Below are 22,806 nucleotides of genomic sequence, written 5' to 3' on the forward strand. Positions count from 1 at the left end.
CAACAGCCAGGACTGAGCCAGGCCAAAGCCAGAAACCTGGAACTCCATTTGAGTCTCCCATGTGGGTCCAAGGTCCCAAAGATGTGAGGCATCTTCCACTGCTTTCCCAGGCACATCAACAGAGGCTGCATAGGAAGTGGCACAGCTGCAACTTGAACTGGCACCGTAAGTGATTCTGACATTGCAAGCAGACAGTGGCCTAATCCACTGTGCCATAACACCGGCCCCATGAATGAATCTTTTTTAAATAAAGTGCTTATATGGAAAATCAAAAAGCTTCTTAAATGAGACACATACATAGTTACATAACAGTTAAAAGTAAGATAATAAAAAAAAAAAAACATAGTGAACACCAACCAAAAGGAGGTTGTTGTAGCTGTATTAATTTCAAACAAAGCAGCTGGAAAAAGCATTACAAGAAACAAAGAAATTTAACAGGGACAAAAGGGTCAACCAACAGGGAAAAAATCAGAACCCTAAATAGATATGTATCCAGTAACACAGCTTTAAGTACAGAAAATAAAAGTTGAAGAACCAAAAGGAAAAATAAATCCACAAACATTGGAAGAAGTAAAAATTTTTTTAAAGATTTTATTTATTTATTTGAAAGGTAGAGTTACAGACAGTGAGAGGGAAAGAGAGAGAGGTCTTCCCTTCGTTGGTTCACTCCCCAAATGGCTGCAATGGCCAGAACTGCACCAATCCGAAGCCAGGAGCCAGGAGTCAGGGAGCCTCTTCCCGGTCTCCCATGTGGGTGCAAGGGCCCAAGCACTTGGGCCATCCTCCACTGCCTTCCCAGGCCACAGCAAAGAGCTGGACTGGAAGAGGAGCAGCCAGGACAAGATCTGGTGCCCACATGGGATGCCTACACCGCAGGTGGAGGACCAACCCGCTGTGCCATGGCACCGGCTCCAAGGAGGAAGTAAATTTTTATACATTTCAAAATAGATTATCTTATTGGCCATAATATAAAATAACTCATAAAAATTATCAACCATCATAAGGCCTAAAATTAAAATTTTGTTTTGGAACTGTATAGAGGTTATAAGTATTTGGGGATTAAAATTTTTTCTTAATAATTATTAAATATCAGAACAAAACTCTACTATTAGCTATCGCTTCCTAAAGTAATAGACACTGATTTTTTCCCCCCAAATTCTGATGCTATAGGGGACTTGCTTTCTAGAGCTGATGCATGTTCTTTACTCGAAGGTGTTTTTGTCAATCTGAAAGGCAGATAGAGATCTATCCACCAGTTCACTCCTCCAATACCCCCAACAGTGGGGATGACTCAGGCCAAAGACAAGATCTGGAAACACAAAAGGTAGCAGGAACCCCTCAATGGCCGCTGCGGCCGGTGCACCGTGCTGATCCAAAGGCAGGAGCCAGGTGCTTCTCCTGGTCTCTCATGGGGTGCAGGGCCCAAGCACTTGGGCCATCCTCCACTGCACTCCCTGGCCACAGCAGAGAGCTGGCCTGGAAGAGGGGCAACCGGGACAGAATCCAGCACCCCGACCGGGACTAGAACCCGGTATGCCGGCACCGTTAGGTGGAGGATTACCCCATTGAGCCGCTGCGCCAGCCAGCAATAGATACTTGATAAGACTGTAAGAAATATAAAAACAGAATCAATATGTTGGAACTTCTATTCTGAAGGGTTTTTTGGAGCAAAGAGAACAGAATTCAAAATTCAGACAAGATAGCACAGTCTGACAGGAGACCCTTTCTATCCAAGAGCTGGTATATCTAACAAACGCCCGAGGCTAAAGTGACCCGTAAGCCAGCCCTTATCCTCCTACTGTCTATTCTTTTCTTTTCTTTTTTCTTTTTTTTTGACAGGCAGAGTGGACAGTGAGAGAGAGAGACAGAGAGAAAGGTTTTCCTTTGCCGTCGGTTCACCTTCCAATGGCCGCCGCGGCCGGCGCGCTGTGGCCGGCTCACTGCGCTGATCCGATGGCAGGAGCCAGGTACTTCTCCTGGTCTCCCATGGGGTGCAGGGTGTCTATTCTTTTCTAACTTTTCTCCAAAATGGGCAAAAGGGAAGTGAATCAAATGGAGTGCAAGGGCAGCACACTGAAGATCTTAAACTACAGGCTCAGACTGATAATATTTCTAATCAACAGAGAAAGCAAATATAAAATTTCCTGGAAGGTCTCCGGCCTCAAATCAAGTAAGCCCCAGAGATAATTGTATAACGTCATCAGATACAGCCTGAAACAAGACACCACAATAAGAACAAATAGAAACAGACAACAGCAACAGCTCCAATTAAAATCGGTCCAATTTCAGTATATGTGCTGCTGAAGTGCACACAGCTCCACTTAAAATCATGGGGTTACCAGGCATGTACTATAAAGCATCTATGATTGTTTACTAGGCAAGCTTGAAAATAATTTGGGGGGGGATCAAGAAATTATGAAAAATGACAAACTTTTAAAATCACCAAAAGAATTTCTACAAATGAAAATATAGTAGTTGAGGGGCTGGTGTTGCAGCACAGTGGCTAAAGCCACCACCTGCAATGCCAGCATCCCATACGGGTGATGGTTTGTATCCCAGCTGCTCCAGTTCCTATACAGCTCTCTGCTAAGGGCCTGGGAAAAGCAGCGGAAGATGGTCCAACAGCTTGGTCCCCTGTACCCTCATGGGAGACCTGGAAGACACTCCTGGTTCCTGGCTTTGGCCTGGCCCAACATTGACCATTGTGACCAACTGGGGAGGGAACTAGCAAATGGAATATCTCTCTGTGTCTCTCCTTTTCTCTTTACAACTCTGACTTCCAAATAAATAAATCTTAAATATATGTATTTAATATATACAACATACATTAAATAAATATTATATATATATATGTTAAATTTAAATTCAGTGGGCAGGCCTGATAGCAGATTAGACACAGTTCAAGGGATCTCCAGTGTGAATTGGAAGATAAATAAGAAGACATCATGCAGGATATATAGTAGATGCTATAATATTTACTAAACAAACAAAACAAAGACTAAACATAAAAAGGAAACTAAGTTAAGATTATGTTGACACTTCTGTTCTTACTCTAATGTTTTAAAAAGAGGGTACTATGGTTGGATGCAGATGTTGCAACAAAATAAGTATATTCAAATATATCAGAAGAGGGGCCAGGCATTTGGTCTAAAGTTAAAAACACTGGTTAGGACTCTGCATCCCACAGGGAGGTATCCGAGTTCTATCCCTAGGTCCAGCTCTTGATTCATCCCTCCTGCTAATGCAGACCCTGTAACCTTACAGGCATGTGGGGAGTGAACCAGTGGTTGGCAACATGTTCTCCATCTCTGTCTTTGTCTCCCTTCTGTAGGTTTCCCCTCCCCCCTTTCTATGTCTCTCAAATAAGTACATAATTTCTTTAAGGGTATTAGAGGAGAGAAATTAATAAATCAGTAGGCTGTGGTAGAGATGGAAATGGAGGAGGCAGAGGCACAGGCAGAGATGGAGAAGAGAAGACGGAAAAGGAAGAGGAGCTGGAGAAGATCAAAAGGAAGAGATGTAAGTAGGGGAGGGAGAGAGGCCAACAGTGCAGGAAGGAACGGAAGAGATGTAAGTAGGGGAGGGAGAGAGGCCAACAGTTAAGGAAGGAACGGAAGAGATGTAAGTAGGGGAGGGAGAGAGGCCAACAGTGCAGGAAGGAACGGAAGAGATGTAAGTAGGGGAGGGAGAGAGGCCAACAGTGGAGGAAGGAACGGAAGAGATGTAAGTAGGGGAGGGAGAGAGGCCAACAGTGCAGGAAGGAACGGAAGAGATGTAAGTAGGGGAGGGAGAGAGGCCAACAGTTAAGGAAGGAACGGAAGAGATGTAAGTAGGGGAGGGAGAGAGGCCAACAGTGCAGGAAGGAACGGAAGAGATGTAAGTAGGGGAGGGAGAGAGGCCAACAGTGGAGGAAGGAACGGAAGAGATGTAAGTAGGGGAGGGAGAGAGGCCAACAGTGCAGGAAGGAACGGAAGAGATGTAAGTAGGGGAGGGAGAGAGGCCAACAGTGCAGGAAGGAACGGAAGAGATGTAAGTAGGGGAGGGAGAGAGGCCAACAGTGCAGGAAGGAACGGAAGAGATGTAAGTAGGGGAGGGAGAGAGGCCAACAGTGGAGGAAGGAACGGAAGAGATGTAAGTAGGGGAGGGAGAGAGGCCAACAGTGCAGGAAGGAACGGAAGAGATGTAAGTAGGGGAGGGAGAGAGGCCAACAGTGCAGGAAGGAACGGAAGAGGAGGAGACCGGGGAGAAAGGGCCTGGGAGAAGAAGATGGGGAGAAAAAAGGGCAAACAGGATAAAGTTTACCTTTTGCTGCCTTCAAATAACACTTGGAAACTGTCCTCAGCAAACACTGAGATACTACATACCCACAATATCATATCTGCATACCAAAAAGTCAAAAGCTATGAAAACCCAGCTTTTGTCTTGTCTTTTAAATTCATTTGATAGCAAAATCTGAACTGATTTGAACTCAATTTATAGCAAAACAATCATGTGAATTAACATGGGGCTATTTATTTACATTTAGCTACAGAAATATTAATATGCTTGACTGTAGAGTGCTGCCCCAGGCCCAGTAGGAACTGTTATGTAGTATCAGGAACATGACCATATTACTTTTCTAAAACCTGATACATTCTGAATTCCAAAACACAACTGACCTAGAAGGCTTCAGATAAGGATTTGTGAATTTATGTCACTGCAACCAAGCTCCATCCCTTTTTCAACTCTTTCCTATTGCAACAAGGCCACATATTCAAGTGGCTTTTTAAATTTTCCACTTCATTTTTATAGTGTATATATTCCAAAACCTGAAACTTCTGCTTCAAAAGTTCATATAAAAGATGAAAATGTGTTCTATCTTACATGGCAAACAAAAGAACAAGCCAAAACTTTACACCATGTCTCACAGGAAAGGATTCATTTTATGTGAATTTTCTTCAGTGAAGTAACAAGATCAGTAAGAACCCCAAACACCATGCTTTTTCATGCATAAAATATACTCCATTTGCAATTAAGTAGTTTCTGATACCAAAGTTCCCCTTTTCACTTGGAAGCTATATCCTTCCTTATTCTCCTAAAAACAAAGCACAAGAGGACTCTGGGTCTCTGAGCTGGTTCCTGCTCTGTCCGAATTCTCCCACAGCTCTCCTGTGACCTCGCAGACCCCCTGGGTCAGGCTCTTCTGCTGACTGTCCCTCCTCTACCCAAGCATGTTGATCAGCCTCCTTCTCTCCGTTTCTAAATGGCCTCACCCATTCTTTTCTTTAAAAAAAAAAAGATTTTATTTATTTATTTGAGAGGTAGAGTTACAGAGAGTGACAGGAAGAGACAGAGAGATCCTCTGTCCATTGGTTCACTCCCCAAATGGCCACAATGGCCGGAGCTGAGCCGATCCAAAGCTAGGAGCCTCTTCTGGTCTCCCATGCGGGTGCAGGGGCCCAAGGACTTGAGCCATCTTCTACTGCTTTCCCAGGCCATAGCAGAGAGCTGGACTGGAAGAGGAGCACCGGACTAGACCAGCGCCCATATGGGATACTGACCACAGGAGGAGGATTAACCTACTGCACCACAGCGCCGGCCCCTGCCTCATCCATTCTTGACAGTTTTGCATATCTCTTTACACTGACAATTCTTAAATGTTCATCTCTGAGTTCTAAACCTATGTATCCAACTGCTCACTGGACATCTACGCATTGGGGATGTCAATTTTCAGGAAACAGAGGATATAGGGACCAATGGGGTGGGGGAGGACCATGCAATCAACAAAATCTAATATGTGAGAAAGCTTTATTTTATTTTATTTGAAAGGCGGAGTTAGAGAGAGAGGAAGACTGATGGAAAGAGAGAGAGAGAGAGATCCTCCATTCCCTGGTCCACTGCCCGAATGGCTGCAAGGCTGGGGCCAGGCCAGGTTAAAGGCGGGAGCCTGGAACTCCATTTAGGTCTCCCGCATGAGTGCAGGGACCCAAGCACTTGGGCCATCTTCCGCTGTTTTCCAGGCACATGTACAAGGCGCTAGATTGGAAGCGGAGCAGCGAGGACATGAACTGGCACTCATAGGGGATACCAGTGTCCCAGGCGGTGGCTTAAACCTGCTTCGCCACAATACTGGCCCCCGTAAGAAAACTTTACTTAACAGATTTTTTTTTTTCAACAAATAAATGACAAGAGGGAAAAAAAGGAGATCAATACTATGGATGAATACAGCAATCAGACATATATCAACGAATTGCAATTCAAAGTGTAAATATATTTACAAAACAACTGAGGAGATTCTGAACACTATTTAACACTAAGGGTTAATTTTGTTTTAGCTGTGACAAGGTATTGTGATTGTCTTTTAAAAAGACATTTATGTATATGTGTAAGTGCATGTCCAAACACATACACACGCACACTCCTTCCCTTGCAGTCCAGTAGGAAAGTTGGACTGGAGGAAGAAGGGGTAGGAATATAGATGGATAAAGATTTGCTGTGTATTGATACTTTCTTGAAGCTGAGTATGTTTAAAATGTTTTGTTAAAAACACAGTACTCTGAATCATTTTACTCCCTTGCTTTTCCCTGCAGTGGAGTTCTCCTTTATACATAAGGGCCAAGAAAATGAGGTGGGCCAGAGAATTTGTGAAGACAGCATCTACAGGATCAACAACAAATTCTTTTTCAAAATGCAAATAGAAAGGATGAAAGGCAACTGAAGAATGACATCACAGCAAAGCTGCAACTTAGAATTCTCAGAAGCTGACTGGAAGAGCAGAGACCTCATCTACCTTGCAGAATGACAGAAGAGACAATAAAAGCCAAGTCTACCAGAATACAGAATAAAAGACAAACATATAAAACTTGAGAAGGAAGACAAAATACAAGACATAATGGATCAACCCAGAAGGCTCAATATTTAACAACAATTCTATAAGGAGAGATCAAAGCTAATAAAGAGGAGAAACAGATCAAAATAAACATTTCTCTAGAGCTAAAGAAAATGGTAAGCTTTCAAAAATAAAAGAATCAATGAAAAAAAATTAAGTCTTCAATGAAAACTAAAATGAAAAATTTCTGTAAAATTATTAGAAATTGAAAATAAGATGCATAAATGTTAGAATTCATGATAAGATCTTTTGTATAGGCCGGTGCCATGGCTCACTTGGCTAATCCTCTGTCTGCAGCGCCAGCATCCCATATGGGTGCTGGGTTCTAGTCCCGGCTGCTCCTCTTCCAGTCCAGCTCTCTGCTGTGGCCCGGGAGGGCAGTGGAGGATGGCCCAGGTGCTTGGGCGCCTGTACCTGCGTGGGAGACCAGGAAGAAGCTCCTGGCTCCTGGCTCCGGATTGGCGCAGCGTGCCGGCCACAGCGGCCATTTGGGGGGTAAACCAACGGAAGGAAGACCTTTCTCTCTCTCTCTCTCTCTCTCTCTCACTAACTCTGTCAAATAAAAATAAATAAATAAGATCTTTTGTGTTTTAGCGGCAGTTAATTCTAAATAATTATTTTATTTACAAAAATAAGTACATTCCATACTAAGATTAATATAAGCCAAGAAATTTGATAAAATATCTTGTCAAAGATAGACATAACTGATTAGTTAAAAATACATTTGAAGACTTTTATCCTCTTCTTTAAAAAAGTCTTTCAAAAAAAATCCAAACCTTCAATTACTTCAATGAAGTTATGGGACAATCACATGGTTATCATGGTATATAACATGTCATGATAACCTAACATCCAACTAAGTAATAAATGAGGCTCATGATAAGGTTCATGTAAAACCTTTGCAAAACATCATCTCTGGCACTTAAATTTTCAAGACAGCTACAGGTTGATCCTAACACATGTTAATGACATGAACTGTATTAATCCACGTGTACAAAGGAAAAGATGTAAACCTTCTCTTGAAGATTCACATTCATTAACAACATTAGGTTGGAGGGTATGTTGTTACTGATGCCCAGCACCTTGCCCCAGAGGAATAAATGAGGCTGTTTCAAGAAGGCTACTGTTTACTTAAAGGTACAGCACTGAGAGACCGGATACCTTTAACACAGAACTAACCCACAGGACGGCACTCTAGGGCCTTTGACGGCAACAGCAGGGGGCTACTACAAGGCTGCTTTATTTTAGTCACTGGCTATTTCCAATCTGAAGTGTTGACTACTTACTATCTATTTTGTTGTCAGTACCCAATCTTTTTGTCTTTTTTAATTCTCTTTTTCTTCTTATAAACTCTTTCTTTCCTATTATTACTCCTACAAGAAAAGGTTGGCCTTTCCGCTGCTGGGTTACCCTCTTTCAGTGATTTAAATGACCAAATGTGAGTGTATCACAACGAATATTCACAAATGTGGAAGTAAGATCTACTGAGCATTGTTTTTCTTTGCTGTTACTCCATACCTCCTGTGATGTTCAGATACAGAAACTAAAAATATACTCTACTCTTCCTCTACTTTTCTGTCTTTGAGCTGGCCATAAAAAAAATTCTCTGACCTCCCTTGCCTGATAATAACCAAGAACTCCACCTGAGGAGTCTTGCCCCGCATCTGGAGGAAAGAATGCTGCACAGAGAGGCCAAGAGGAATCCAAACATGCAGGCCTGCTGGACTCCCTATTCTGGCACGACATCATACTGTCTTTGTCCAGTCACATCTCCACGTGGCCATCCATGGTCATGTCCATGCCATGAAGTCTCCATAAAAAAATCCAAACTACAGGGTTTGCAGCACTTACAGAAGCTGAGCACACTGAAACGCTCCTGGAGGGCAGTGCACTTAGAAAGGGCATGGAAGCACCACTTCCCTTCTCCCATCCCTCACCCTATGTACCTCTTCACTTACATGTGTCGTAATGTACTTTATCATAAACCAGTAAACATAAGCATCTCCCTGTGTTCTGTGAGGCGCTCGGGCAAATCAATCAAACCTGTGTTATGGGAATCCCAACTTACAGAAGCACAAGTAAAACAACCTGGGATTTGTGACTGGCATCTAAAGTAGAGGGGCATTCTTGAGGATTAGCCTTCAACGTGTAAAATGGAATTTAGGGTCAGCACTGTGGCGCAGGGAGTTAAAGCCCCAGTCTGCAATGCCGGAATCCCATATGGATGCCGGTTCAAGTCCTGGCTGCTCTTCTTCCAATTCAGCTCTCTGCTATGGCCTGGAAAGCAGTAGAAGACAGCCCAACTGCTTTGGGCCCCTGCACCCCTGTGGGAGACCTGGAAGAACCTCTTGGCTTCTGGCTTCAGATCAGCTCAGCTCTGGCTGCTGCAGTCATTTGGGAAGTGAACCAACAGAATGAAAGACCTCTCTCTCTCTGTAACTCTTTCAAATAAATAAAAATAAATCTTAAAAAAATGGAATGGAATTAGAGGAACCCAGTTGCTATTGATACAGAACTGACTGCTTGTTTGCTGATGAGGAGGAATCTCCACACCTTTGGGGAACACAAGAGTCTTCTGTGTTGACCGTATTGGTATAAAAGAGGGAAAAAATGTTGGTTTCTCCAATACATCCCCGAAATCAGTAGCTGTAAGTCAGTTTGGAGTGGTCCTAGAAGGGTGATCTCTGGGAAGCCAGGATTAGACCACCATTTCCATATATTCTTTAAAAATTCATTTTTGGAATAACAGCCTGTGTTGAAATGTTAGTAGTCTATTTAACACAAAACCTTATTTCTTTCCAGCCACTCTGCAGCAACAACAAAAGGCCAAATTCCTCTCGGAGCACTTCTGTGGCAGACTGCAGGGCTCAGCACTACACAATAATCCTACAGGTTTTTAACTCTGTCTGGCTTGACGGCCCTGGGTTAGTACATAACCACATGACTGCTTGGTTGCATGCTCTTGGGTAAGTATGAAGACAACTAAACCAAAATGCACTCAGAACCATGCCTTAACAACTCTTCAAGCGATAGCCATTGTAATGTATCACAAATCTGTCTAGAAATAAAATTCCTAATCTCTCATATGGTCCTGAAGTTAACTTATATAACATATTCAAGAGATAACAGAATAGCTGGAATACACAAAGAGAAACTAAAAATACACAACAGCAACAAAAAGTCAAACAGCCAAAAAGTTCACCAAGGATGCCGAAGCAAGTCACAGAAAAGGAAGTAAAAATAACCAAGCATACAAAGATTACCAACTGTATCAGAAAACAGATATTCTGTATTTTTCACCCATCTAAGAGGCAGAATTTGAAAAGAATAGTAATAACAATAACTGAAAAGAACACAGGATAGCAGACACTATTTGTGGGAATGTAAATGGTAAAGCCGCTTTTGGAGCAAGCTGATTACAGCTAATCGAATTCATTTACTTAAAATTCCTATTTATTTCAGAGGCAGACACAAAAAAGAGAATGCGTCTGCTCTCATCTGCCAACACACTCCTCAAATGCCTCTCACAGCCAGGGAGCCAGGAGCCAGGAGCTCAATTCAGGTCTCCCATGTGGGTGACAAAAAAACAACTATTAGAGCCATCACTGCTGCCACCCAGAGTCCATACTAGCAGAAAGCTGGAATCACAAACCTGAGGTGGGAACTGAACCTAGGCTTCCTAACGTGAGACGCAGGTATCCCAACTGCTAGGCCAACACCTCCTCCTCAAACACTCCCACTCACCTTTTAAAAAGGCATTTATTTATTTATGTGAAAGGTAGAACAGGCCGGCGCCGCGGCTAAATAGGCTAATCCTCCGCCTGCGGCGCCGGCACACTGGGTTCTTTTTTTTTTAATTTAGACAGGCAGAGAGGACAGTGCGAGAGAGAGACAGAGAGAAAGGTCTTCCTTTGCCGTTGGTTCACCCTCCGATGGCCGCCGCGGCCGGCGCGCTACAACCGGCGCACCTCGCTGATCCAATGGCAGGAGCCAGGTGCTTCTCCTGGTCTCCCATGGGGTGCAGGGCCCAAGCACTTGGGCCATCCTCCACTGCACTCCTGGGCCACAGCAGAGAGCTGGCCTGGAAGAGGGGCAACCGGGACAGAATCCGGCGCCCCGACTGGGACTAGAACCCGGCGTGCTAGCGCCGCAAGGTGGAGGATTAGCCTAGTGAGCCATGGCGCTGGCATACCAGGTTCTAGTCCCGGTTGCCCCTCTTCCAGGCCAGCTCTCTGCTGTGGCCCAGGAGTGCAGTGGAGGATGGTCCAGGTCCTTGGGCCCTGCACCCCATGGGAGACCAGGAGAAGCACCTGGCTCCTGGCTTCGCATCAGTGCGGTGTGCCAGCTGCAGCGGCCATTGGAGGGTGAACCAACGGTAAAGGAAGACCTTTCTCTCTGCCTCACTGTCCAGGAGGTGAGAACCCAATCTAGGTCTCCCACACTGCTGGTAGAAACCCAAGCACTTGAGCCATCACCACTGCCTCCCAAGGCTTCATCAGAAGGAATTCCAAGTCAGGACTGATCCCAGTTACTGTGACATAGGATGTGACTGTCTCAGTGGTATCTGAAACACCAGGTCAAACACCTGCCCGGCTAATACAACTGAAACAAAAATGCTGAACCAGAAATTCCACTTGAGATTATTCTATGAAATATGTATACATGGATGTATATATGGCACGAATACACATGTATGTAATGGCATATAATGTATATAAAGGCATAGTAAACATAAAAGGCCTGAAAAGACATATTCCGTATTAATTGTTTACCTTTATACCTGTGTTTGGGGCTTGGAGATGGTTTTGAAGGGTGTATTATTTTATTGAAAAGGAGGTGGTAATTATATATTACATTCATAATTAAAAACAATATTATCCATTTGTTATGTAAGCATACTAATATACATAGAAGAGTTTATATCAAACTATTAAGAACTACAAATCCCAAAGTAACCTGTCACTACATACATCTTTACTAATTTTTTTATTTTTATAAAGGTATATTTTAATCCAACAAAAGCCCTATTCTAAAGAGATCAGCTGAGCTTTATAAATGACTACTTCGACTTTTAAAAAAAGTCAACATATTCCTAAAGAATCTGAATGTCTTCATGTAATATTTGAGAAAAGAAAAATTAAGTCAATGTATACTGACAGTCATTAAACCTAAAATGTTTCAGAAAGAAAATTAAATCTGGATATAGCTCAAACTAAATCTAAGATTGAGAGCTGCCTGCAGATTAAGGTTTGAAAAAAAGGACAGAAGGAAACTTTGTAATGCCTTTAAGTGTACAAAAAAAAAAAAAAAAAATCCTATGTTAATCCTGATGCCTTTTGCCTTAAAACTCAGTAGTTACAATTATACTCTTATTTACTTCCATAAGGTCATATAAAACCGTTATGTACATTATTGGTATAAATCACAGCAGGTAAAATCAAATTTCTGAGCACATTTCCATCTAAATGTGCATGATGATTTAAGTGACTCTGTCCACACCATCACTTTGGTGAGTTTGCAGCCTACTCCTCACAGCCCACAGAGGACAAATTCCTTAGAGAGAGGAGGTTGTTATACAGTAATAGGAAGGCTGAAAGTGAGAGTGAAAAGCCTCAGACACATGCAAGTCCTCTATAAAAACCTAGTTTACCAAAAAAACCTCACAACACATTTTTGAAGACGTTCAAATTCTTCCTTATACACATCTCTGATGTTCATGCGATTACAAAGTATATCTCTAAGCATCTTAACAAAGGTTTAATCGTGAAAAAAGGCTCAAATATTAAGTGTTATTAAGGACAGTACCAAATGCATACTTGGGATTCTAGATTTGGTTCTGGTTTGCTTTCTGCGCTGGGATCTGACACCTATCATCCCAGCAAGCCTCAGTTTCCCAATCCGTGAAATATCAAATACTCTCAACACTTCACAGAGTTATTCGTGCCTGAGGAGTTCATGTATATTAAGTATAAGAAAGTGCTTTGGAAAACCATAAAGCACCACAGAAATACATGCTTTTAAAATTATCTTCCCCAAAATAAGACACTAGTAAAAATCAATTCTTAATCAAATTACAACCTGTACAGAATTCCTAAAAGGCTAAATATTTTCTAGAGTACTGTTTACTAATGACATGGACAAATCATAAGCATATTAAACAAAACAGCAAGCCATTTTGATTCTTTTAATATTTTATTGGCATAGAATTCTACTTGTGTCAAATACAACAAGAAAGATGTCAAGCCAGCTAACCAAACCTTGACAAAATCTGTCCCTCCTCCAAAGGCCATGTTCTCCCTTCAAAGCCTTTGCATATTTCTCATATTTCTTCCAGTATCCCTTCCAATTCAGCACCAAAGGCTGAAGGCTTGTTTGGGTTGCAAGGTAAATTGTCACCTTATGTTTGCCAGATCCCATACAGACGTATCAAGTGGAATAAGACAATCATTGGCAAACACACACATGCATAAATGCACACACGAATGTACACATACACAAACACGCAAGTGTCCTTCATTCTTTAGGGAGAGAGGTTTCTTACACAGCAAATGATCGTCACCTTAAAAGGAAGTGTACATCACAGTAAAAGAAGAAAAATAAATCTTACTCACCATCTCCCATAGCCATTCAGATGGTCCAGGGAGCTCTCTCAAACCAATAGGTCAAATAACACAGCAAATAAGCGTAGCTCAGTGCCTGCGCCACTGGGCTCGGCCTGCAGCCTGCAGACACCCGGAGCACTGTGTGACCCAGGCCGCGCTGCAGCTCTGCACCGCAATAGCCAACAGCTGCTACTCCACTTCAAAATAAAAGTCTGGGGTCTTGCTGAAAACCCTCGTTTATTTGGTAAAGCCTAGCAGGGCTTGATCAAGACTGTTCTTTAACTGTACGCATCCTGTTAGATACAGCTTATGATGTTTCTCCTTGCACTGGCTGCCTGAAATTTAATCTAAGAAAAGCTCTGAGAGCCAACAAATGCCAGCCCACGGGGGGACTTTTAATGCAATCATCAAAACACAAGGCATGTGTTCAGCAATCATTCTCTGCTTCCCTAAAGATATCCATGTAATCAGTAGCAATCACATGACCTGATGGATTAACTGATTTGTGCCTTTTAAAAAGGTTTTCTTCCTTTTGTCATTACCTTTTAATATTTACAACGGAAGACTGCTAGAAGTGCACAAACAGGAATAGCCCAGTTTCCATGATTAACTGCTCTCATTATGCAGGAAGCATTTCTGGCTGCCGTAAACAAATCACGTCAAAGACAGCCCATCAAAGGCTGCTCTGTGTGCGGACAGCGGGGCCACACGGAACAAAGCTTGCTGCTGGTGCAGGAAACAGAATCTAGCCAGTGCGCAGCTGCAGGGGCGCAGAGCACCCTCTGTCCAAACTGTACAATCATCAGCACATGGTCAAGCTCAGAGAGGGCCCTGGGGCTCATGGTCACAAACAGATACGTTCAAAACCAACCTATGAAAAGAGCTGTCTGGCTTTTCACTAAAGGAAATGGCATAAAAATACATAAAACTAGATTAGAAGCTATCTTATTGACTCATTCAAGCCAAATATAAGGGTAATCCAAAGCCTAATTTCTATGCTTTGTTTTACTGTCAGCCTTCAAGAATAATTCTTTTCCTAGCAACTGTTTCAGAGAAACTGGAAGACAATTTACAAAGATTATATGCCAAGACAGCATTAGATCACATAAACACACTAGGCAAATCACTATTATGCACAGTGTTTCCTTTTCACAGTGAAAGAGAAAAGGACCCGCAATCACAGCACCAACACTGTTGGTGTTTACATCTCGGTTAGCGTAGGAGAACTGTCTAGAACGTTCCACAACAATACCAGACTGCCATAAGCATGGGGGCTTCCAACTTTCAGTCTTTTCCTTCCTACTAGGCGGGTGTTGCCTCCTTTCAGCCACAATCTACTCAATTTTAAATTCAGATTCCTTCCTTGCTCTTAGGGGGACCCTCCTTTAACTCACTTCCACAGTTTGAGAATTAAAGTCAAGCTTGAAACACTCTCAAGAGAAAAACTGATGCATTTCCAACTATTCCTAAACTAAATGGCACACTCAATCTCTGATGATATAATTTACTCTGTGTTCTTAAGTGTGCTGAAATAATGATCTAGAAGATCAAGTCAAAGAATTCAGAATGTAACGCAAAGGAGGACAGACGTGACGACTACAGTAGAGATCAGACAAAAGTACAATACATAAGGGGAGAAAAGGTAAAATAAGAAGAAAATAAGAAAACACTATTTCTCTGAACAATAAATGCAAATAAGAGATTGTTAGACCATACATATCATTCCCACTTAGTATCTCTCTCTCTAGCCCCAAAACCCTTCCTGGACTTCTCACTCCTACAGTCCATCAGAACTCCTACAACAAGAGGCCCTTGGGTCAGGGGTCCTGCTCAGTTCTCCACTGCACCTCCATGGTGTCCTGAGTTTCCCTGCAGCCTCACTGGGCTCTAGCAGCCCTGGCTTCCCTTCTGCTCTTCAACTATACCACGCCCATGTCTAACTCTGGAGTTTTATGGTCACTCTTTCTTCTGACCATTCATCCCTAACTGGCTCATTCTTAGGTCTCAATTCAAGTATGACACCTCTCAGAGACACTTGTCCCATACTATGTCATACAAAGTGACATCACTGAGTTATCTGCCACCTGAACACCGTATTTACTTCACTTAATGACTGCTCAACTATAATGGCTCTAAAAAAATACTACTTTTACATCAAATCCTGTTTAATAAAATTTACTTAAAAACAACAAAACACTAAATCAATAAGCTGTAAGAAGTATGATGCCTCATTATTATGGTTTCAGGAAAATATTCATTAATTTTATTTAACAGCTTCCAGTCATAGAATATCAAATAGAACAAATTTGAATTTTGTGTCAGTTTGGATGAAGCCAAAACTATTTGCTTTGTAGAAGTGTACTAGGGAAGAGGAGAAGTGGTACCTTTAATAATAATTTTTCAGTCTGCTGTATGCATGGAATAGTTCCACAAGCTTTCATACTGGGCCTTTGCTGACCCCTGAATACTTTGCTGTTCCATTTTATTTTACAGTTTATTTATTTTACAGTTTTGGTTTGAATGTGTGATGAATCAACAAAAGGCAGAAATTGTGGGGAAAAAATTGTGCAGAAATAAAGGAGTTGAACAAATCTTTATCACATTACTTTGTGTACAAACTATTGTCTTCAAATTGTTAGTTACAGAAAGTTGTTTTCAGTGTTCAATTGAGAAATATTTCTACCTGAGAAAACTATTCAATTGTCTGGAGTTGGGATGAAACACACCATGATTTTTGCATTCATACTGGAGGAAATAATTCTTTCATTTAACAGTCTTCCATTTAGCAGGGGTTTGGAGACTAAATTTACTAAACCAAGAGTAGCTAGTTACTCCAATACCCACTGTATGCATTGTATACTCTTTTGTCTCCTTATTTATGATTATTCTTTCTTACTAAATACAGCCTCCTTTAGGACAGAAACTTTGTCGTCTTCACTTGTGTGACATGATCTAATTTAACTTGTATGAAGGTAACTGACTTCAGGCTAGCAAATCGAACAGAAGTTAACTGCAATAGTTCAAATAAAAGCTAAAGGAGACTTTGAGTAGGATGTTAACAGTGAAGATGGAAAAAAAAATGGGGGATATGTTAGTATTTCAGAAGTAAAAATGATTTTTTAGAATGGGGAATCAAGTCCAGTTTCTAGCTTAAGCTAATGATGGTACCATTGACTGAAATTGCTAAGAACAGGGGAGGAACAGGTTTGAGGGGAAACAAGAGACAACAGGGTATCATTTTGGACATCTGAAGCTTCATATGCCTACTAGGCACCCAGATGTCACTGAGGCCACAAAAAAAAAAAAAATACTTTTTTTTAAGAGTTTCAGGCAGTATAAGTTTGCAAGGGGAGTGGAGTGGAATGAATAAAAAAGCAGAAAAGGGTTTGGCCCTAGGACTTGCCAACCTGGATAAATGGGCTTCCTTCTTCCAGTCTTCTTCCTTGTTAACCAATTCCTAATCTGTTTTTAAGATTTATTTTATTTATTTGAAAGGTAGAGTAACAGAGAGAGAGAAAGACATCTTCTACCTACTGGTTTACTGAAATGGTCAGGACAGGGCCAGGATGAAGCCAGGAGCAGGAACTCCGTCTGGGTTTCCCACGTGGACGCAGGGGCCCAAGTTCTTGTGCCATCTTCTCTAGTTTTCTCGGGCACATTGGCAGGGAGGTGGATGGGAGGGGACGTCAGCCCCACAGGCAGCAACTTAATCTGCTGCACCAGATGATGGCCCCCATATTAAGGAGTTTTCAGTGACGGCACAAGCCAGTCATCCTTAGGTATCTGCAGGGGATTGGCTGCAGAAGCCCTGCTTATCCAGGATACCAAAATCTGTGCATACTCAAATCTCACACATAATGATGCACTATTTGCCTACAGCTATGCACATCCTCCTATATTTTAAACCATCCTTAGATTAACATTTAATACAAAGTAGATGCCATGTAAATAGTTGTTATACTGTATTATTTAGAGAATAATGCCAAGTTTAAAAAAAAGAAGCCTGCATACTTTAGTACAAAAGTAACCATCGTGGGCCTGACAATATTTCTGATCAACAGCTGGTTGAATATGCAGATACAGAAACAACTTACATGGACGGCCAGCTGTACTGTCATCAGATGGGTCACAACCAGGGGATAGACTTGTGGCGCACAAAATTAAGCTGCCAGCATCCCATATCAGAGCGCTGGTCAAGTCCTGACCACTCTGCTTCTCAACCAGCTTCCTGCTAATGTGCCTGGGAAGGCAGTAAAAGATGGTCCAGGTACCTGGAGCCCCCACCTATGTGGGAGACCAGAATGCCATTTTGGCTCCTGGCTTCATCCAGGCGCAGACCTGGCTGTTGTGGCCATTTGGAGAATTAACTAGCAGGTGGAAGATATCTCTCTTTCTCTGTAGCCCTACCTTTCAAATAAATAAATCTTTAAAAAAGAAAAACAAATTGTGATCAATTTCTATGCCCCAATATGTATGTCACAGGCTTTTAGTTTGAACATTTGACCACACTTGCAATATCCAGATTATAACCTCCAACACAGTCTCTGGAGACTCCCTCCAAGAAAAATAAATGCCAGGCTCAAACCCCAAATATCCCTGCTTTTAGAGGGATAAGCAAGAGAAAAAGAAATGGAAAGGGAGGATAAAAAGTCTTGCATTTTTAAGGTAACAGAAACAATCTCACAAAATAGAACAACTGCTTTCAAAACAAACCATATCCAAATAACATCTTAAATTTTATAATATGCATTACACTCTTTCCCCTTAGAGTTGTAACAAAATATAGTCTGGAATACACAAACGAGAACATTATGAAAACACACAAGTCTCAGTTCAAGGAATTTTTAACAACTCTCCTTCTTCTTCTTGTTTTTGATTTCTACAGAAATGACAGAGGTAACTGCTAGGAAAATCAAGACTAGGTATTGAACACCTTCTATTCAGAGAAGTGAGAAACAGTGGCAGCCAAGGTGAGAAGTCAATTTATGCTAATGGAACTAAGTGTAGAATAAGATAGACATAATCTTTCATACATCAACTTTTCTGACTTCTTGCAACCACAACAAAACTTAGTCTTGGTTTAACCTAGAGGAAAAACATGTATTATATTTCTAACAAGCTCTCCTATTACTTGACTACAAACCCGTAAATTAATTTTCTTTCTCCAACATCATTACATTACCGAGCTAATTCAACACTCTCTTTGAGGCTACTTTCCCAGTGGAAGAAACATCTGTATTATCTCTGGAAACAGAATCTACTCTTCCCATATTTAACTAGTTAATACTTACAGGCTAACGTCTAAGTAATGTTACTCAATATCAACCCTACAGAAAGGAAAGGAACCACAGAACTGAATAAACACCGATACCAAAGCCAACCTCCCTGAATTCTAGCCCAGTCTCTTTCCACCGAAGGAGCCAAAGATGACAGTGCCAGTGAAGCTCCTGTGCGTCACCATCACCACTGAGGGTCCACACACAGGAGGGCGCAGCCCATCAACCCCACCATTAACCAAGCAAGACAAGCACGCTGCACAGAAAAGCCACATATGTTGTGGAATGTTGAACGCAACACGGTCATCATACATTCAATACAGAAGACAAAAAATAAGGCAAATGAACAATATCATTTTACACTGTAGACCCATCATTAAATTTTCACTCACTCCAAAAAGTCCAAAGACAGGTAATAATCAAAACAATGTAAATGGTTTGCTATATCCCAACTAACTTTTTAAATGAAAAAATCAACTTTTCTGAATCAGTGATATTACAGCTGGCTTAAAAACACATTTAAATGTCTAAACCTTTTCCAAATAATCTTAAAAATGTTTGAGAAAAGGAATAATTATTCTTACCTTTGCAGGCACTCAAAATCATACCACCTGAATTTTGCACTTCATCAAATTTGGCAAAGATCATTTTTAATCTGGGAATAAAGAATAAATTGTTTGTTTATACATATAGATGAACAGACACAATTTCCTTCACCAGCTCCCTTAGAAAAAACAATTTTAGGGGTTCAGTTAGTTCTCTTTTACAACTAACTCACTGGAAGAAGACCCAAAAGCCATTTCTGTATGAAACACAGGCCAGACTACATACTTGGCAGGTAAGTTTGTGAAACAACTTTCACACAAAGAATGTTCCCATGTTTCATCATAAAATTATTTTACAAACTCATCAAAAATATTCTAGTTCCAGTCTTATAATAAATCCATTCAGTCGGCCGGCACCGCGGCTCACTAGGCTAATCCTCCGCCTTGCGGCGCCGGCACACATGGTTCTAGTCCCGGTCGGGGCGCCGGATTCTGTCCCAGTTGCCCCTCTTCCAGGCCAGCTCTGTGCTGTGGCCAGGGAGTGCAGTGGAGGATGGCCCAAGTGCTTGGGCCCTGCACCCCATGGGAGACCAGGAGAAGCACCTGGCTCCTGGCTTCAGATCAGTGCGGTGCGCTGGCCGCAGCGGCCAGTGGAGGGTGAACCAATGGCAAAAAGGAAGACCTTTCTCTCTGTCTCTCTCTCTCACTGTCCACTCTGCCTGTCAAAAAAATTAAAAATAAATAAATAAGTAAATAAATAAATAAAATTATAAAAAATCCATTTAGTCACCAAGACATCTTTAGAAAGCCCAAAAGTCATGCTGAGGAACCTCAGGGCAAACACAAAAATAGTGAAATGTAAAACATCAGAATTGAAAGTGATGCTGATAATCTGTTTTTGCTACTGACCTATTTTCATGCAATATGAATTCCTCTGTTATGTCTCACTTTATATTTAAGATAATTTCTCTTTCTATACATCTATTATCACTTTTTGAAAGTTAAAAACAGGGGCCGGTGTTGTGGTGTAGCAGGTAAAGCTGCTGCCTGCAGTGTCAGATTCCCGTATGGGCACGAGTCCTAGCTGTTCCACTTCCAATCCAGCTCTCTGCTCTGGCCTGGGAAAGCAGCAGAAGATGGCTCAGATCCTTGGGCCCCTGCACCCACATGGGAGACCAGGAAGAAGCTCCAGACTCCTGGCTTTGTATTGGCACAGTCCTGGCTGCTGCAGTCATTTGGGGAAGAGAACCAGGAGATGGAAGCTCGCTCTCTCTCATAAATAAATCAATCTTTAAAAAAAATTAAAAACATTTCTTACTAAGAAAGTAATAGGCATTCATTATAAAAAGAAATGAGGAAATACAAATGGGATCAAAGGAAAAAAACTCTACCATAGAAAGAATTCACTTAACTGTACCTTTTTTATGCCTTTATTATATTCATATGCAAACTGTCTTCATCATGAAATAATATGCTAACAGTACCTAAGTTTTACTTTCTAATTATCATAGATTAGGAGGAGTCATAGTTTTCTAAAGTAAGAGATTGGAATCAATATGAGTATATAAACAATTTAGAATAGAAAATCTGCCAGCATCATGGAGTTGTCTCCCTTTCAAAACTTTTAAGAACCTTTGGGACACAAAATGCTAATATGAGGCACTGTAATTAAATTTTCAAACAAAGGATGTTTTATTTCATTATTTAAGTTCTAAATTATTTTATGGATAAGATGTAATTCCTTTTCCTTTTTTAAAAAATTTTATTTATTTATTTGAGAGGTAGAGTAACAGACAGTGAGAGGGAGAGACAGAAAGAGGTCTTCCTTCCATTGGTTCACTCCCCAAATGGTCGCGACAGCCGGAGCTGTGCCGATCCGAAGCCAGGAGCCAGGAGCTTCTTCCCGGTATCCCATGTGGGTGCAGGGGCCCAAACACTTGGGCCATCTTCCACTGCCTTCCCAGGCCACAGCAGAGAGCTGTATTAGAAGCAAAGCAGCCGGGACTTGGTCGGCGCCTTGTCTCACTTGTTAATCCTCCCTGTGGCGCCAGTATCCCATGTGGGTGCCGGGTTCTATTCCTGGTCGCTCCTCTTACAGTCCAGCTCTCTGCTGTGGCCCAGGAGGGCAGTGGAGGATGGCCCAAGTACTTGGGCCCCTGCACCCGCATGGAGATCAGGAGGAGGCACCTGGTTCCTGGCTTTAGATCAGCACAGTGCCAGCCGTGGCGGCCATTTGGGGAGTGAACCAACGGAAGGAAGACCTTTCTTTCTGTCTCTCTCTCTCTCACTGTCTATAACCCTGTCAAATTAAAAAAAGAAAAAAAAAAAAAAAGAAGAAGAAGTGGAGCAGCCGGGACTAGAACCAGCATCATGGGATGCTGGTGCCACAGGCGGAGGATTAACCTACTGTGCCACAGCGCTGGCCCCTGTAATTCCTTTTCACAAGTGCATTTGAGTAGAAATATAAGCTTTTATAATCAATTATATTCATGTTTACAACATATACTCATGTATATTTCATATTAAAAATAACAGCATTTTATAAAATTTAGATACATCTTGTTCAATATGAGCCTATACTTCTTCAAGTACAATTCTTACATTCTCAGAAAAACAGTTAAAACCAGCCTGACTGTTGTAAAGTAATTGATTACAGATTTCTGCTCATACAACTTCTAACACTGTTCAGTAAAATACTCTGATTAGCATGTGGGAAAAAAAGATGGTAAGCACAATTTAGGAGGTCAGGAAAACTCTAGGAAGGGTCTGTGGGAGGATAAGATAAAGACAGGAAAGCTGTAGGGAGGCTCTGACTCATTGGTTAAGGACAGAACTGGAAAAGGAAGTCTAACCCAAGTCCACTCATAAGTTTAGAGTAAGACTAGTAAGCCACAAGTACACTATGAAAACTGCAACTAGTTATCTCAGAGCTTATATTTTCTCAGTAACAGCTTTATTGAGAGACTTCACTTAAAACACAATTTACCCCTGTGAAGTGCACAATGGTTTTCAGTATATCCAGAGTTGTACAACTACCATCACAGACAGTTCTAGAATACTTTATCATTCCCCAAGAGTGTACACTACGAGTTCTTCCTCATTTCCCCTTCCCCTAGGTCTAGGCAACCACACTAATCAGCTTCCTGTTTCTACCAGTCTAAGAGTTGCCATTTGGCCATTTCACACAAATAGAACCATATAATAGGCAACTTTTGTGTTTGATTTATTTTCAAGATGCATGCATGTTGTGAGCATCCTTATTTATGGCAGAATAATATTCCATTATATAGATGTGCTAACACCCATATATAGATTTTTGTAAACACACACACACACAAACACACAATATTATGGGGGGAGGGGCAGTATTGTACTACAACTGCCCCCAGGGGCCGGCTGGAGTCTCAGCTGCTCCACATTCGATCCAGCTCCTTGCTAATGCGTTTGGGAAAGCAGTGGAAGACGGCCAAGTGCTTGGGCCATTGCCACCCGTAAGACTTGAATTGAGTTCCTAC

The 22,806-nt window shown here is 41.7% G+C and overlaps 1 protein-coding gene across 40 annotated transcripts in view; it reads right to left on the reverse strand.

Annotated features, from left to right (window-relative positions):
• CLASP2 (cytoplasmic linker associated protein 2) overlaps window positions 1-22,806 on the reverse strand; it is a 209,664-nt gene that overhangs the window by 137,651 nt on the left and 49,207 nt on the right. For 38 of the 40 annotated variants that reach the window (XM_051818590.2, XM_051818552.2, XM_051818553.2 and 35 more), the window contains exon 7: window positions 19,331-19,401. In XM_051818590.2, the coding sequence (XP_051674550.1) occupies window positions 19,331-19,401 (71 nt within the window). Of the gene's footprint in view, window positions 1-13,479; window positions 13,795-19,330; window positions 19,402-22,806 lie in introns of those variants that run through there. The other 2 variants (XM_070072924.1, XM_070072925.1) reach the window with 2 other exon arrangements.

The sequence above is a fragment of the Oryctolagus cuniculus genome, chromosome 4, assembly GCF_964237555.1.
Source record: "Oryctolagus cuniculus chromosome 4, mOryCun1.1, whole genome shotgun sequence".
NCBI lineage: Eukaryota > Metazoa > Chordata > Mammalia > Lagomorpha > Leporidae > Oryctolagus > Oryctolagus cuniculus.